The following is an 18,563-nucleotide window of genomic DNA, read 5'->3' as shown; positions in this document are numbered from 1 at the left end:
GCGCCGCCCCCGCCCGCTCCGCCCTTTCCTGTGGGGAGCCGGGACCCCGCGCACGTGTGCCCAGTCTCCGGGAATTTAGCCCGTCCCCGCCCTTAAGACCCCTTGGAGCTCTCCTGAGGGCGCACGCCTGTCATCCTAGCACTCCAGAAGCTGAGGCAGGAGGATCGCGAATTGGATCCCAGCCTGGGAAGTTTAGCGAGACCTTGCCTCAAAATAAAAATAAAAATGCAGAGGGCCGGAGATGTGGCGAAGGTCATGGGTTCAATCCTCAACACCGATAAATAATAATAATAAAAAAAGCCTTTGGACCGGTAAATAAATAGTAAAATAAAAAAGAAAAGTCTTTGGAGCCGGGTGCAGGGTGCACGCCTGAATTCCCAGCACTGGGAGACTGAGACAGTAAGGATCCTGAAACCAAAGCCAGTCTGGGCAACATAGTGAAACCCAGCCTCTAAACAACCAAGAGAGCACGACCAAATCCCACATTCCGGTGCCTAGGCCCAGAAGGGTCGCTCTAGCTGCAAAGTTTCAGGGTTCACCCCCATCATTCTAAGCCAGGCTGCTTGGATCCCCTCCCAGCGCCCACGTTCAGGCGGACTAAACATTGTGGAGATCCGTTTCCTACAATGAAGGGCACAGCTAACTAGTGAGCAAGGGCAGCAATGCAACCTTTCCACTTGATTGATGAAGGCTGAGGTTTGGAAAGTTTTTAACACCGCACTGTTCAATTTTGCTGGAAGATTTTAGAATATAAACACGGGTGAGTCGGAGCGTGTTGACAATGAGTCAACTGCACTACTACAGTTTGTAAATACAAGCAACCTTCTTCATCAACTGTTATTTTTGGGATTTTGGATTTTTTGCACTGGAGATTAAGCCCAGGCCTTTCACACTGAGCTACATCCCCAGCTCCAGCCCCTTTTATTTTGAGACAGGATCTCACTAGGTTGCCCAGGCGGGGCTCAAATTTTCGATCCTTCTGCCTCAGCCTCCTAGAATACTAGGGCTACAGGCCACCACACCAGGCTTGCCTGAGTCCACTCCAAATTTTCTAATTAACCTTACCCTCCTTCCCTTCCCATAGGACGTAGACTGCAAAAAACCAAACAAAATGGTCCTCATCTGTTTTTTCTTTTGTACACAGTTGTATTCCCCAAGCCCTAAAACAGTACCCACAAGGTACTGCCTAAAGTCTGTAGGCATTGTTCTCTGGGCACTTTATTCATTACTCTTTTAATTTTTAATATTTAATATTATTCCCAATCTCATTTCACAGATGAGAAAATACGGTTAACACGTTACAAACAGGAAAGTAAATATATTAATCACTTCCTTTATTTTGGATATTAGTGGCTGCATGCTTGTAATCCCACCACTCCAGAGGCTGATGCAGGAGGATTACAGGGGATTTGAGGACAGTCTGGGCTACATAGTGAGTTCAAAGTCCCTCCGAACTATAAAGTGAGACATTTTTCAGCTTCAGCCTTGAACTTCCCAGGTCTAAATCCTCCTACACCCTGAACGCCTCTACCAACGCCATCAGATCTGCTAAGAACCGCCTTCTGTGCAAGGAAATCTGAGTTCGATAATTCACCTCAGCACATTTTTAAAGTTTACTAAAAATGGTTTAACACCATATTTTTCAAACTTCTCGCCGCCGCCGCACTGGTGAATTCAAAGTCGACATCAACTGTTTATGGAGCACATGGTGCTGCCAATCAGCCTAGGTTCTGCTCGATTCAGTTCGAAACCGGCAAAGTGCAGCTCTGCTACCAGTCCTGATGTCACCAGATGACACCAGATAACGTTGGCTGCCAACAGCTGACAGAGCCAGATGCTGGCTGGTGCAGCTGCCGGTTCTCTGCTGCTGCCCATCTTCCTTGGCTGCTGATCTCTCAAGCTCTTCAGGGCAGCCTATAGTGTTCATTGCTTTCTTTTTGAAGACTACATGGCCCACACTACCCGAGAAATAAGTGAGCAGTTTTACAGGACCACCAAGGGAGTCTTTATTTTAACGGGGTCTGGGATGCTCCATATGGAACAGGTGCCATGGAGGGAACCCTCTAGAAAAACCTCTAGGTATGCGGGGAATGCTGCTTATATAGCAGCTGCCGGCCTGTGATTGGTCCAAATGCAGGCCTGGGATTGGTGCAGGGCTCCAGGACAGCCTCGCTCTCCGGGGGCGGTGCTGAAACCCGGGGAATCTTCTGGAAGGCCGGTTGTGGGGTAGGGGTGCAGCGGGGCGCAGAGCCCCTCCCCTCAGAGCGGCAGCTGTAACCCTGAAGTGGGGGTGACGGTGAGCCTGCGCCGCAGCCACGCTGGAGGGTGAGGAGGACCGGGATGCGTCTCCACGGTAGGTGCTCAGCAAACCTGTCGGCTTGGGTCGGGGTATGAAGATGGGCTCCGGGCACCGCTGTGAATTTCATTTGTGTGCTGGCGAGTGAACCAGGATCTCACACGTGCTCTACCCAAGGCCCCCAGCCCGAGCCCGAGGTTCTCTCCTGGCTTTCTCCTGCCTAATGTCTGTGCCAGTGCAGAGGCTCGGCTCAGGGTCCCCACAGGCCGTGCTAAAGGCGTGGTCGCCAGCCTGTGGCACCGAGGGAAGGGGCGGAAGTGCCGCCTGGTGGACGGAAGTGGGGTCGCTGGAGGGCGTGGTCTTTGTTCAGGGACAGATTTAAGCGAAGATCACATTCATCGTAGGGAATTTGTGCCTCTACGTGATATGTTTTGCTTCTTTTTCCCCATCCCCCTCCCCTCCCTACAGCCCCTCTTCCCCTCCTTATTTACAAAAGCTTTGTTTCCATTTTTTCCCCTTCTATGCTTTTCCTTGGGGGCGTGGTCTTAAAGAGGAAAGTGGGACCCTGGCTGCTGCTTCCGGCTGCCAAGGCGGAGGCAGCTCTGTGAACCAGCCAGAGTACCACGGACTGAAGCCTTGAGCCCAAAGTACCCCCTTCCCCCTTCCAAGTTGATTATCTTGGGTATTCTGCCAGTGAGGGAAGCTGACACAGCAAGTCCTTCTGCTCTAATAAACCTCTCAGACTTAAAATTTTTTTGATGGCAATATCCTGGGAGCAGTTCGGTAAGTCTCTTTCATCTGCAGCCCTACCTCATCTGGCCAGCTAAAACAGTGTCACGTGCTTTTATGTGGCATGAAACTGTCACACAATAAATTGACTCTTAAAGACAATTTACACAATAACCATTTGGGTTAATTGGAGAGAAAAGATGTACCAAGAACAGAATGAGGAAGCCTTTCGGAAAAAATCTCCCAAGCCCTGGTAGAGAATTGGTGCTGTTGCTATTTGGTGATATGAATGTTCACAAGGCCACAGTAAACAAATGCACTGAGTTACAGGACAGGAGATTTTTAAATTGGTTTCCTACACCCTCGTACTCGGCTGCCCTTTCCTAGGTCATTCCAGATTCTTTTCCTCTCCCAGCTCCCCCATCCCACTTCCAGACCAGTGAATTTTTGAAATCGATCTGTATTGCCTTTGGGAATGTAGACCTCCTGTAGGTAGCCCAGGTGAGGTCATGTTTTCCTCATCCATCTCAAGGTCAGGGCCGACAGCTCTATAACAGACAGGTTAACAAGAGTTACATCCCCACCCTTTTTTTTTTTTTTTTGCGACAGAGTCTTGCTATACAGTCCAGGCTGGCTTTGAACTCATTATGTAGCCCAGGTTGGGCTGAATTTATGGTGATCTTCCTGGCTCAGCCTCCCAAGTGCTGGGATTACACACATGTGCCACCATGCCTACAAAAGCAGCATTATTAATAGTGAAAAGGTGGAACGAACTCAGGGTCCATCAGTGGATGAATAGATCAGCAAAATTAAATCTATACATACAATGGAATATTACAAAACCTAAAATAGGAAGGAAATTCTGACATGTTACAGCATGGTCGATCCTTGAAGACATTATACTAAGTGGAACATGTGAACTGCAAAAGACAAATACTGTATGATTCTGCTTGTATGAGGTACCTAGAGCGATTAGATTCACAGAAACATAAAGCAAAATGGTGATTGCCAGGGTAAGGGTGGCCGGAATGGGGAGTTAGTGTTTAGTGCAGGAGTTGCAGTTTGGAAAGATGGCAGATGTTCTAGAGATGGATGGTGATGTTCTAATGCCACAGAACTATACACTTAGAAATAGTTAAAAATGGAAAACTTTATGCCATGTGTATTTTGCTGCAATAAAAAATATGCAGAAGCTATTGGTCTTTGCTAAATGAAATGAATTATAGATTTTAAAAAAGTGAATTATAATATACTTTAAATTCAAAAAGAAGTTGAAGGAAGAACCTTTACTAATTAGAAAGTGGCACATTTATGGAAATTGTAGAACATAAACACCACTCAATAATTACTTAATATTACAAAGAAGTACTAATGCATCATATTCTACATATGTACATTTGACTTTTTAGGAGGAAATTTTTATTTTAACTCAACCTGAATAGCTGTTGAATTACCACTCAACACAAGTAAATCAACAGTGCTTCCTAATATATGACTAACTTTCACCCAACTATGTTCATTGTGTTAGCCTGCATTGTATCTCAGATTTTCAGGTCTTGGCTGAAGGCATAATTCTTGTTGGTTATAGATTAGATTAGATCTTCTTACCTTAAAAAAAAACCAATAAAAAACCCCAGCAATAATCAAAAGGCTAGTTAATTACTTTTAGTGGATTTTTTTCTTGGACTAGAAGTTCAGAATAGGCAATAGAATAAATAAATGTGATTGGAAAAATTAATATATTGGAAAGTAATAGAAAAACCACATGTATGAATATTCTTAACATTTATTTAAAGACATCTTCATAGATCCCCTGATTCACTGAATTGGGTGTGTGTGTTTGTGTGCGTGGTAGGTACTGGGAATTGAATTCAGGGCCTTTCCATTGAACTTCATCCTCAGCCCTTTTTATTTTTTATTTTGAGACAGGGTCTAAGTTGCTAAATTTTCCAGGTTGGGCTGAAACTTTCAATCCTCCTATCTTGTCCCCTGGGGTGCTAGGACTATAGATGTAGGCCACCATGCCCAGCCTAAAATGTTCATTTGTATTGAATTTTTTTTTGCAGGGGGGTACTGAGGATCAAACTCAGGTCCTTGCGCTTGTGAGGCAGGTGGCACAACCACTGAGCTAAATCCCCAGCCCTGTATTGAAAATTTTTTAAAAATTGAAATGCTAGCTAAAAATTGGTACTTTAAATATTGTTGTTACTAAATGGCAGTATATATCAAGAACAATAAAATTTAATGACCTTTAAACCAGCAATTTGATTTCTTAGAATCCAGTCTAAGAAATTAAGTGGAAAATTTGAATAAGAAATATAGTAAAGTGATAATTGTAGTTTTGTTGAGATGGTGGGATTGTGGATAATTTTTATCTTCTAAATTTTTTTTTTTTTTTGGTACTGGGGATCGAACTTGGGTCCTTGCGCTTGCGCAGCAGGCGGCAAAACCACTGAGCTAAATCCCCAGCCCTATCTTCTAAATTTTTAAAAATTGTGATTTTGTTACTTTTAGAATCAAGAAACTATAAAGTAATTCATATTGCTTTCTGGCTGCCACAAAGTGAGCAGCTTTTCTTTGCCATCCTCTGTCATGATGTTTCTGCCTCAGAGCGCCAACCATGGACTGAAACCGCTGAAATCCTGAGCCAAAATAAAACTTCTCTTTTAACCTGTGTATGTCAGGTAGTTTATCCCAGCCATGAAAAACTGATTGGCACAGTATGATAGAGCTCCTTTAGGACATGATTTTATCAAATTCATTATTTTCTCCTCCATAGTACCTGTGTCCTTTGCCTTAAACTATTACATGCTAAAAGGCTCTTTGGTTGTTTGACTCATATGAGTTGGATGAATATCCTCTAAAGTTTGGAGGTAAAGGCCTGAGAGACAATACCCCCAATAATACCTACCTTAATTATACATTGATGGTGACCTACTGTCAAGGTCCCTGAAGAATGATAACTTAGAATTGAAATTTAATTATAAGATAAAGTTGACCATATTACTGAGATTTTTGTATCTTGCATTTTTTTTTTTGACCAAATGGCCTAGCAAAAAGCAGTACAGTACGGGGATTAAGAATCAGATAGAACTGAGTTCACTGGTCCTCAGGTCTGTTTCTTTGCCAGTGCCATTCTCTTTTTATCACAGTAGCTTTGTAGTATAGTTGCAGGTTGGGGATTGTGATACCCCCTGCCATGTCTCTGTTACCTAGAATTGCTTTTGCTGTTCTGGATCTCTTCTTGTTCCAAATGAATTTTTGGATTGTTTTCTCAAGGTCCATGAAGTATGCTGCTGGGATCTCAATTGGAATTGCATTAAATCTATATAGCAGTTTTGGAAGTATGGCCATTTTCACTATATTAATCCTTCCTACCCAGGAGCAGGGGATGTCTGTCCATTTTCTGATATCATCTTCAATCTCTCTTTTCAGAGTGCCATAGTTTTCAGAGAAGAGGTCTTTGATTTCTTTCGTTAGGTTGATTCCTAGGTATTTCAGTTTTGTGGATGCTATTGTGAAAGGAGTTATTTGCCCTATTTCCCTCTCAGTGAGTCTGTCATTTGTGTAGAGGAAAGGTATTGATTTTTGTGTGTTGACCTTGTAACAAGCTACTTGACTGAATTTGGTTATTAAGTCTAAAAGACTTTTGGTGGAGTTCTTGGGGTCTTCTATATAGAGTATCATGTCATCTGCAAATAATGACAATTTGACTTCTTCATTTCCTATCTTTATTCCTTTTATTTCTTTCTCTTGTCTAATTGGCGTGTCTAATGTTTCCAGAACTATATTGAACAAGAGTGGTGATAGTGGACATCCTTGTCTTGTTCCTGATTTTAGTGTGAAGGATTTCTGGTTTTGACCATTTAGTATGATATTGGCTGTTGGTTTTTCATAGATGGCTTCTATCAGTTTGAGGTAGAGACCATCTATTCCAATTTTTTGTAGGGTTTTTATCATAAATGCATGTTGGATTTTGTCAAATGCTTTTTCTGTGTCTATGGAGATAATCATAGTGTATTACATTGATTGATTTGCATATATTGAACCATCCCTGCATCCCTGGGATGAATCCCACTTGATCAGGGTGTATGATCTTCTTGATGATCTTCTGCATTCTGTTTGCCAGTATCTTATTAAGGATTTTTGCATTTATGTTCATTAGTGAGATTGGCCTATAGTTCTCCTTTTCAGTTGGGTCTTTCTCTGCTTTGTGGATCAAAGTGATGCTTGCTTCCAGGAGTGAATTTGGGATTATTGCTTCCCTTTCAATTTCATTGAAGAGTTTAAACAGTAGTGGCAGCAGTTCCTCTCTAAATGTCTTGTAGAATTCAGCAGTGAAGCCATCAGGGCCCAGGCTTTTCTTAGTTGATAAGTTTTTAATTACATTTTCAATTTCATTGGTTGATATTGGGTTGTTCAGAATTTTAAGGTCTTCTTCGTTCAGCTTTGGTAATTCATATGTATCTAGGAATCTGTCCATTTCTTCTGTGTTGTCCATCTTATTGGCATATAGATTCTGGAAGTAGATATTGATGATCCTCTGGATTTCTGCTGGGTCTGTTGTAATTTCACCCTTTTCATTCCTAATTGCATGGATTTGGGCCTTTTCTTTCCTTTTTCTGACAAGATTGGCTAAGAGTTTGTCAATTTTGTTGATTCTTTCAAAGAACCAACTCTTGGCTTCATTGATTTTTTTGTATCATTGTCTTAGTCTCCATTGCATTGATTTCTCCTCTGATCTTTATAATTTCCTCCCTTGTATGAGCTCTGGGGTTGTCCTATTCTTTTTCTAGAAGCTTGAGGTGCAGCATCAGGTTGTTTAATTGGGCTCATTCTGTTTTCCTAATATGCATATTCACTGCTACGAATTTCCCTGGTAAGACTGCTTTCATTGTGTCCCATAGATTCCGATATGTTGTATTGTCATTGTCATTTAATTGAAGGAGCTGTCTGATTTCTTCTTTAATTTCCTCTGTGACCCATTGGTTATTCAGAAGTGTGTTGTTCAATTTCCACGTGTTTATGAAATTTTTTGAGTTTCTTTTGCTGTGGATCTCCAATTTCATCACACTATGGTCTGATAATATACAGGGGATAACTTCAGTTTCTTTGCACTTACTTAAACATGTTCTATGTGTGAGTATGTGGTCTGTTTTTGAGAATGACCCATGTGCAGCTGAGAAGAATGTGTATTCTGATTTTGTGGGGTGGAAGACTCTGTAAACATCTGTTAAGTTCATTTGTTCAAGAGTTTGATTAAGTTCTAGAATTTCATTACTTATTTTTTGTCTAGTTGATCTATCTATTTGTGACAGTGGGGTGTTGAGGTCCCCCACTACAATTGTATTAGTGCATATATGACTTTTCATGTCCGTTAGTATTTGTTTTATATAGTTGGGCGCACTAGTGTTTGGTGCATAGATATTTATGTTTGTCATCTCTTCCTCATGGATTCTTCCCTTTACAAGGATGTAGTGTCCTTCTTCATCTCTCTTAATCAGTGTTGGTTTGAAATCTACTTGATCTGCCAAGAGGATAGCTACTCCTGCTTTTTTTCAGGTTCCTGTCACATGGAGTATTGTTTTCCACCCTTTAACTTTCAGTCTATGAGTTTCCTTTTGAATTAAGTGTGTTTCTTGTATGCAGCATATTGTTGGATTTTGCTTCTTGACCCATTCTGCCAGTCTGTTTCTTTTGATTGGTGAATTGAGACCATTAATGTTGATGGTTATAACTGAAACGTATTGACTTGTCATTGCCATGACCTTTTCTTTTTATTGGGTTCTCCCCCTTTACATTTAATTTCTTGTCATGCCAGATGAATTCATTCTGCTTTGCTTCCTGAGGTTGTGATCCTCAATTTCTGTTCCTAGGATATTGTGTAAAATTCTTTGGAGTGCTGGTTTGGTATTCACGAAGTTCCTAAGGTGCTCTTTGTCATGAAAGTATCTTATTTCTCCATCCATTTGGAAAGATAGTTTTGCAGGGTACACCAATCTGGGTTGGAGGCTGTTTTCTTTTAGGGCTTGGACTATGTCACTCCAAGCTCTTCTTGCTTTGATGGTTTGTGTTGAGAAGTCTGCTGTGATCCTGCTGGGCTTTCCTTTGTATGTGATTTGTTTCTTTTCTTAAACTAACTGCTTGTAGAACTTTGTTCTTCTGTTGAGTTTCTGGAATCTTAACAATTATATGCCTATGTGTAGATTTTTTTTGATCAAGGCTATTTGGAGTCCTGTATGCCTCACTTATCTGTATGTCAACCTCTTTTCCCCTGCTTGGGAAGTTTTCTGCCATTATTTCTGTGAAGAGATTTTTTATGTCATGTCCACTCTCTCCTGTTTCTTCATTGAGTCCAATCAGTCTTACGTTATTCTTCTTTGCATCATCTAGCAGCTGCTGGATTGATTTCTCATGTTCCCTTATAATTTTGAAGCAATTTTTCTTTTCCCGGTCACTAATTGCAATCTTATCTTCTATATCTGAAATTCTGTCCTCACATTGGCTCATTCTGCTGTGTAGACTTTCAGTGGAGTTTAACATGTCCTGGAAATTTATTTGCATCTGTTTTATGGATTCCATTTGTTTCCTGTGTTGGGTTTCCATCATGTTCCTGAGCTCCTCTCTAGACTTATTAATCATGTCTTGCACTAGGGGCACAATTTCTCCTGTTATCTGAGAAATTATTTCTGATTTCATTTTTTCCAGATCCCCTTTTGTTGCCAGTTCAGTGGGTCCAGGTGGTTGAGTATCAGAGTGTTCCTTCTCATTTCCCTTTGGGGTTGCTGTAGGTGATCTGGAAGTCTGGTTTTGAGACTTATTTACGTGTTTTCTCATTTTGACGGCGGGGGTGGGGTGGGGGGGGCGCTGTTGGCACCTGCATGGATTACCTCCTCTGAGCTGGGAGAGGTGGGACAGGGGCCGCGAGCAGGGGTAGGGATGGTGGCCCAAAAGCCCTTTCCTGTGATCTGGGAGCAGCGGGAGGGTGGTGGCCGGGAAGCCCCTTCCTCTGGAGCAGGAGCAGTGGGACGGCAGCTCAGAAGCCCCTACCTCTGGGCCGGGAGCAGCGCGACTCAGTACTGTAGTCTGGTGGTCCCGTGTCCTCTGCGTCTTTGTAGTGTGAAACCAGGTGGCTTAACAGAGGAGCGGGGTGGGGGGGGAGGATCCAGTGAATTGTTGCTGGGGTGCGGGCTGATTCGGCGTCGAGAGAACTGAGTTCAGATTCTGGCACTAGTACATATTGACTTGAGTTCATTTAACTTTTTTTTTTTTTTTTCAGTTTTTTGAGACAAAGTCCCTGTATGCAGTTCAGGCTGGCCTTGAACTTGCCACAGTCCTGCCTCAGCCTCCCAAGTACTAGGATTACAGGCATGTGCCACCACACCCAGCTTTTGTTGTTGTGCTTTGAGACAGAGTCTCACTAAGTAGTTCAGAATTGCCTTGTAGCTCATGACATTGCCCAGGAGTTTCATAAAATATAGTGAATGCTGGGTGTGGTGGCACACACCTGTGATCGGAGTACTTGGGAGGCTGAGGCAGGAGGATTACCACAAGTTCAAGGCCACCCTGGGCTACTAGTGAGTTCAAGGCCAGCCTGAACCAATAGCAAGGCCTCTCAAAAAACTTAAAAAAAAAAAAAATATATATATATATATATATTTGCATAAATGTATATATATAGTGAGAGTATTTAGCTATTATCTACTTAACCATTTTCTTTTGTTTGTCTTAAGGGTATTTTTACTATTTTAAATAATTTTGTACATATAAATCTTGGAAAGAGAACTTTTTTTTGGAGACAGGGTCTTGCTCTGTAGTTCCGGCTGTCCTTGAGTTCACTATGTAACCCAGGCTGGTCTTGAACTCACTCACAGCAATCCTCCTGCCTCTGCCTCAGTTTGGATTACAGACATGCACCACCACACCCAGTTTTGGAAAGAGAACTTGTGATCAAATTTAAATTTATTCCTTAGAATTGATTCCAGAAGTGGAGTAATATTAAAAAGATTTTTTATGACTCAATATATATAATCAAATAGCTTTTCAAGAAGGCAAAACCAGTTTATGTTTTCACCAAAATCATATAAGAATTTCTGATTCATCACACTCATATTAGGTTTTGGGGGCTGTTTATTGCAGTCCTGAGGATTGAACCCAAAGCCTTCACACTGAGCTACATCCTTTTTTATTTTTTATTTTGAGTCAGGCTCTCACTAAGTTGCCTAGGCTGAGCTCATACTTGTGATCCTCCTGCCTCAGCCTTCCAGAGTGCTTGGGTTACAGACATGCACCACCAGTATGGGCTTTTTAAAATTTGCACGTTTGATCGGAAGAAACTGCAATCTTGTTTCTATGTCTGGTTATTTTGAAGTTGAACATATTTTCAGAGGTTTTAAAAATAGTTTTGTTTTTTCCTTTTATGAATCATCTATTCCCATCAAAAAAGGCATTCCTAATCAGACATCATGCTTACAAAGTTTTAAAGTGTTCCCTAAAGTACTGAAGAGCCTTCTCTGCCATGTAATCAGTGAAGTTAGAGTCGTCAGCACCCTGGTCAAGAGGACTCCTGAGTGTGAAATGAGGGGCAGGCAGACGGCTTGCATCTTGGTTGGAAGAATTTCCTTCATGAACACTTGGAGCTACCTAGAGAAGAAGGGTTATACCACAAAAGGTTTACTATGTCCCAGTGAACATTTGAAATTAATACCACATTATTGAGGAGAAGCTAGGTTGTGCTGAAGTAACAAATTAGCCCCAACATCCCAGTGACTTCATACAAAAAAAAATCATCTCTTAACAAAGACACTCTATATCTTGGTGACAGAAATGCATCATCTTATGGCTGTAGCTTGCAGATACCTGGCTTCCCTTGTGCACTCAGCAGAAGAAGAAAATAGATAAGCACATACAGTATAAGCTCTACCATGTCACCCTAGAAATAATCCTTGCCATTTTGCTTACATTTCATTGGCCAGAACTTGCCCTGTGGCACCACGTAACTGCAAGGGGAGCCAGAAAACACAAGGAAGCAGGTGAAATGTTTAGTGAGCATTGTTTGTGCCATAAACATCAAGGTGGAATGTCAAATTCACACCAAGTTTCCTAGGACACACACGGTGTATGGTTGTGGGTGAGGTTTTCATAAGAACTGGTCGGACAAATTGTGCATTAGTTATGGAATTCTTTTTTCTTCTTCTTCCTTCTTCTTCCTCCTCCCCCCCCCCTTCTCCCTCTTCTTCTTCCTCCCCCCAAAGACAGGGTCTCACTATGTAGTTCAGGCTGCCCTTAAACTCACTGCATAGCCCAGGCTGGCCTCAAACTTCTGCCTCAGCCTCCCAAATTCTGGGATCACAAGTGTGCGCCACTATGCCCAGCTCTCTCTCTCTTTTTTTTTTTTTTTGCCCAGCTCTCTCTTAATGAATTCTAAAGTGCACATACTGTACTTCATTTTCATCATTTATGTAGAATTTAAATGGCATGCAACTTGATGTAACCTTAAGAGAACTATTTTGAAAATGTTTTCCAATAATGTTTCCCTTATCCAAAACAAAACTGAAGCAAAAACTTTAAGGCCACATTAAAACCAGTAATTTTGTAATTCTAGTACATGCTAGGGATTTCGCTCAGTGGTGCCGTGCCTGCCTGTCAAGCAAAGGGTCCTGAGTTCAATCCTGGGTACCAGAAAAAAAAAATCCAGTAATTCTAGTACATAAAGGAATAGATTATACAACATTTCACTTTTCTTTTAGCGACTGTAATATACATAAAACTGCATAAAGCATTTGTCTAGTTTCACAAATATAAAGCAGACACCTATATAACATAACTAGGGCTCATAATTGTTTCACCTGCTGGCATTTGTATAGTCCCTGTATAAGGCTTCTCTTCAGCCCTCGCTATTTTATGGGTTGCTCTGTAAGAGCTGCTTTGGAAAACATAATTTTTACAGGCAATTTAGGAGAGTGGTGAAGTGTGCTGATTCTGGAGACCCCTGCCTGAGTCTGTGTTCGGTTCCTACTGGCTGAGTGAGCTCACACAAGCTGCTTACTCTCCCTTGTGCATTGACTGAGAAATGAGGAGCAGAATACTCTTTACCTGCAGCGGTTTGGACATGGCTTGTCCCTCAACACAACTCATTTTGAAATTTGATTCCCAGAGTAACATTATTGAGAAGGCACCTTTAAAGGTGATTAAGGCGGTTTGGGGATTTAGCTCAGTGGTTCTGGCGCCTGCCTCACAAGCGCAAGGTCCCGAGTTCGATCCCCGGTACCAAAAAAAGAAAAAAAAAAGGTGATTAAGGCAAAGTGGCCTACACTATAATCTCGAGGGTTGTAAAGTGACTTAGTAAGTTCCTGCCTAAAAATTTAAAAAATAAAAATAGAAAAAGGGGCTAGAGATGTAGCTCAGTGTGAAGGCCCTAGGTTCAATCCCCAGTACCACCAAAAGAAAAAAAATTTGTTCTTTTGGGAGTGAGTTAGGTCTACAACTGGATGAGACACCGTGAAAGCTGATATTATAAAGTGAGCCTGGATCCCCCCACTCACCTCCCCTTGGTCTCTTACACATGCTTCCTTTCCACACACATCTGCTTTCTCTCTTCATGCGGAAGGGCATGTGGTTCTTGCCTAGAACTGTGAACCAAATAAACCTCTTTTCTTTGTAAATTATTTGTCTCAGGGTTTTTGTTTTTCTTTGTTTTGGTGCTGGAGATTGACCCCTAAGGACCTCACACATGCCAAGCACACGTGTGCACAACCCCTGAGCTGCACCTTCAGCCCAGTCTCATGTGTTCTCACAACAGAAAATGGCTCAGACATTGCCTTACAGGGAGGGCCATTCAGAGGATTAAATGGTCTGATGTATAGAAAAGTTCTTAGAACATTACTTGATATATAACTTCAATGATTACTATTATAAATATGCATAATTGAAAAACTTTTATTTTATGTGAAGGCTTTCATATAGTCATGCCTTGTTATCAATATAAAGAATTTTAAATCAGGGACAGTGGCATGCACCTATAATCCAAGCTACTGGGGAGGCTGAGGCAGGTGGATCACAAGTTTGAGACTAGCTTGGGTGACATAACAAGACCCTATCTCAAAATTTAAAAGAAGGCTGTAAACTGGGTATGGCGGCACACACCTGTAATCCCAGCACTGGGGAGGCAGGAGGGACAGGAGGACTGCCCTGAATTTGAGGCCAGCCTGGGCTACATAATGAGACCTTGTCTCAAGAACAAATAAATAAATAAATAGCTGGGGTTGTTGCTTAGTGGTAGAACGCTTGCCTGTCATGTTTGAGGCCCTGGATTCAATCCCTGGTGCCACCAAAAAAATTTTTTTTAGATAAATTTGTTATTGTTACTCAAGCAGTAGAATGGCAGAAAATTGAAGCACAGAAAGAAAAATACTGACACTATGGGGGCCGGGGATTTAGCTCAGTGGTTCCACCGCCTGCCTTGCAAGCACAAGGACCCGAGTTCGATCTCCGGTACCAAAAAAAAAAACAAAACAAAAATACTGACACTAATAAAAACAAGTATTGGCTACAGCTTTCTAAAGTTTGAATGCCCTGCTAAAAATTTCTTAAATTTCATTCTTCAAGACAAGTCCTCATTGAACTGTAAGTCTGTATGAGTGAGGATGATTAAATACATTGAATTCTTTTTTCCTTCTAGAATATGACCTAATGGAATTGTAGAATCAGAGTCAGCAGGGGTAGAAACAATAGGTTTTTTTTTTTTGGTACCAGGGATTGAACTTGGGACCTTAGGCTTGTGAAGCAGGTGGTGGAACGACTGAGCTAAATCCCCAGCATCTTCCTTTTTTTTTTGAGACAGGATCTCACTATGTAGTTCAGATTCACTATGTAGTTCAGTACTTGCTATGTAGTACTGACCTCGAACTCGTGGTGATCCTCCTGCCTCAGCGTCCCAAGTACTGAGATGACAGGCATCTGCCACCATCCCCTGCTCAGGAACAGTGGCTTTCAAAACCCTTTGATTATTGTCTATAGTAACATACACATTTCACATCATGACTCAAAGTCCACATGCTTGCTTACATATGTGTACAGATATTTATACCATGTCACACACAGTGGAAATACAACATTCATAATGACTTATTTAGTTCAGTGCAACCTACTCTTCTCCATCCTGTTTTTTTTCTGTTTTTTATTTTTAATGTGCTTGTGACTTCCTAAAATTTTCAAATCAGCCTACAACTTTACAGGCTGAAAAAGAGCAAAATGTTGAATTACAGAATATCACAGGGCAAATTCTCTAGAAGCAGAGCCTGAGATTCTAATGTGAGTGATTTATAAAGGATTGCTCAGGTCTCGCTTTGTTTTTTTTTTTTGGTACCTGGAATTGAACTCAGGGCCTTGTGCTTGCCAGCCAGGTGCTACACTGCTGAGCTACATCCCCAATCTTCAGAGAAACATTTTAAGGTAGCTATTATTCCCATTTTATAGATAGGAAAACTGAGACCTCGAAAGATTAAGGAACTTTTCCAAGCTTCTTACAAGCTGTTCAATTTCACAGTCAAATTTTGAACTCAAATTCCTTTACACCTAAGTCTTCTCTCTTAAGTATGACATTGGCCAGTGTTCTTCATGGTTACTTCAATCAATTATAGCCCTGAAACTATGAGCAGAATTAGCTATTTCTGGATTAGAAAAGTACTTTTTGTTTTACAGTGGACCCTCAAGTTACGACTAGCCTGACATATGAACAACTTGGGTTAATTACATTAATGGAAGATTCATCTGCCTCTTGTTACATATAGTGTGTACCCAGGTAAACATCCAGAACCCAGATGTATTGACTTATAACCAACTTGAGTTACAGCCAGCCCTTGAAAACTGATCAAGTTCATAAGTCAAGGGTCCACTGTATATTGATTTTCTTTATTGTTTGTTTCCTGAAGACCATGAACTACATTAAATCAAGTCAGCCCGAATTCAGTCATAATGGACATATGCATATTTCCCCTTCAGCCAGTTTTCGAAATCAGGTATAAGTAATAAATAACAGAAGCATCAAGGTGCACACATGTAATCTCTGTGTCCACTCTTGGGTCTTACCATTACTACTTTTATTGGATTAAAGACATTCTCAGCTCCTGAGGACTGGTTTGCCAGTTCAGAAACCCAGCCGAACTGCTCTCGCATCTTCTCCATTAGATACGTGGTGCCTTCCAAGTGATACTGGGTCATCTGCATGATCTGGTCGTACTGCTGATTGGATATATTGACCAGTCTAAGGGCTTCATTGAGTTCTATGTGTAGTTCTGGCACAGCAGGACAGTCTAGCAAAGAAGTAACAGTAAAGGAAATCCTTATGATTAGGGTTGTCTGAGGCCTAATGTCCTTGCCCAAGAGCTGACTATGGCATGTGAAAACATAACTCCATTTTGCCTCCAGTCACAGCTGAGGCCTCCGTGGTCCCATGATGCTGTGATGCTCAAGGGCAAGATTACATCAGCTGAAGATATCCTGGTTCTTTGAAAACCAAGTAATAAAAAAAGAGAAAGGTTTCACCTGGGGAGAGATAAATTCCTGATCAGCTTAACTTGTCCCACCTACTGTTGTAAGAACATTTTGCTCATCTCACCCATCAATATAAGCTCCTCATTGACCTAAGATTCTCATCAGTATAAGATCCTCATCATCATAGAATTGCCACTACCCTTTGAGTCATCTGATGCTCCCTCCGATCACTGTATGAACCCAATAAATAGTGGCCAGCTCGGAGTGTCTTTTTTTGCCCACTCTGAGTCACTGACCTCCTCCCATATACTTTGAAATTACGCAAGTCTATTTTCTTTCTTTAGCCTTTGCTGTCTCCCTTTCTAGGCAGTCAGAGGATTGATCACCCTCCGATAACTGATTGTTAATTATATGGTTTTATGTAACAGAAACTGGGCTAGACAAAGAACTTCTTGTCATGTCTCACATGCCTACCATCTATATTAAGGGAAGAGAAACATTACCAAAGCAGAAGCCCTGCTATACCCTTTCATATCCCCTTTACTGCCTCAAAAGGAAACTACTATTTTGAATTGGGGTGTGTATGTCCAGAACTAGTAATTATATAGGAAAAGAGAAAAAGATCCCTTATAGTGGATCCATTTAACTGGGACTAAAAATGTATAGTAAATAGTGAAAAAAAGGACTAGTGGTGTTTGGGAAAATATCTTTTTGAATGTGAGATTATAATTATAGCTATATGCTTAGTCTTAGAACACAAGCTTATCAAATATTGATTGAAAAGGAAAAATTAAAAAAAAAAAAAAAAGAAAAGGAAAAATTATTGTGTGGTAAAATGGATGAGAGTAATTTGTAATAGTAAAACTCGAGACAACACGTTCCCGCCAGCTTGAGTCTTGGGATATGCATGTCTGTTGGGACATGCATGTACTGTCAGTGGGTCAAACCACCCAGCAGTGAGACATATGAATTACGGCCCCATTGTGAATGTGTTAAAGGTACTTCAGCTAGAGAGTAGATAAATAAATTGTGATATGTCTACATAGACCAATATACAGCAGTGAATTAATAGTGAGTTAATGAACTAGAGCAACACATATTCACATGGCTAAATCTCACAAACTACAGTAAGTGAAAAATTGGAAGGCTGTTTTGGTTTTTTTTTGGTACCGGTGATCAAACTCGGGTCCTTGCGCTTGCACAGCAGGCAGCGAAACCACTGAGCTAAATCCCCTGTGGAAGGCTATTTATATTGTTAAAAAATTATACAGAGCCGGGCATGGTGGCGCATGCCTGTAATCCCAGCACTTGGGAGGCAGAGGCAGGAGGATCACCAGGAGTTCGAGGCCAGCCTGGGCTACAAAGTGAATTCAGGGCCAGCCTGAACACAAAGTGAGACCTTGTCTCTAAAAAAAAAAAAAAAAAAGTTATACAGAACTTGGAAGTAAGGCACAAGAATAGCCATGTGTCCTTTCAGTATCATACTAAAGCATTGTCTAAAATGCCCACCGATAAATCTGTTCCTATAGGAACATGATCTTTTGTTGGATTTACTATGTACTGTCAAGTACGGCCAGACTCTGTGAAGTTAGATGTAAATTATGCATTGTGAAGTTGTAAGTGATTTTTGTCCAGCAGATGTAAATTATCTTGGTCTGACAGAAAAGATAACTCCAAAAGCCCAGTTTGTAATCAAAGCTCCTAAATGCAATACTTTTCAAAATTTTTTCTACCAAATCTAGCAGATTCTAGATGTCAAAATTTTCCAATACATATACTAAGGTGGGCTAGATATGCCTATGGAAAGAAAACTTAGCCCTGGAAAGGTGTGAAAAGTAGATGAATCCAGGGCAACCCATTTGGGACCCCTCCTGTCTCCCAGGAGCTATTCTTATTCCTAATTCTTATTCTCCATTCTTATTCCCCAATAAATTTTCCTACTCTTAACCTCTGTTGTTCCTTAGACAAACGCGGCATATCTGACATCTAGCATGATGGGAGTGACATCTGTTCCCTCTGTATCACCCCTTCTGTCTCTTAGAAG

General features: G+C 41.3%; 1 protein-coding gene and 1 long non-coding RNA gene across 2 annotated transcripts in view; one reads left to right on the top strand and one right to left on the bottom strand.

Annotated features, from left to right (window-relative positions):
• The first annotated feature begins 2,204 nt into the window (after positions 1 to 2,204).
• The window catches only part of LOC147830160 (uncharacterized), a 24,694-nt gene continuing 8,335 nt past the window's right edge, over positions 2,205 to 18,563 (top strand). Inside the window, exon 1 of the long non-coding RNA XR_015444443.1 lies at positions 2,205 to 2,353. This is a non-coding gene — a long non-coding RNA (uncharacterized LOC147830160). The remainder of the gene's footprint in view (positions 2,354 to 18,563) is intronic.
• Clul1 (clusterin like 1) overlaps positions 11,140 to 18,563 on the bottom strand; it is a 27,591-nt gene continuing 20,167 nt past the window's right edge. Inside the window, exons 7-8 of the mRNA XM_087194220.1 lie at positions 16,115 to 16,338; positions 11,140 to 11,668 (exon numbers count right to left, since the gene is read on the bottom strand). Of these exons, the coding sequence (XP_087050346.1) occupies positions 11,495 to 11,668; positions 16,115 to 16,338 (398 nt within the window). The 3' untranslated portion in view covers positions 11,140 to 11,494. The remainder of the gene's footprint in view (positions 11,669 to 16,114; positions 16,339 to 18,563) is intronic.

This window comes from Heterocephalus glaber, unplaced genomic scaffold (assembly GCF_053883595.1).
Source record: "Heterocephalus glaber isolate CG9 unplaced genomic scaffold, H.glaber_assembly_v1.0 deba00000331, whole genome shotgun sequence".
NCBI lineage: Eukaryota > Metazoa > Chordata > Mammalia > Rodentia > Bathyergidae > Heterocephalus > Heterocephalus glaber.
The sequence above is the reverse complement of the archived record's forward strand: the minus strand, read 5'-3'. Positions and strand labels throughout refer to the sequence as shown.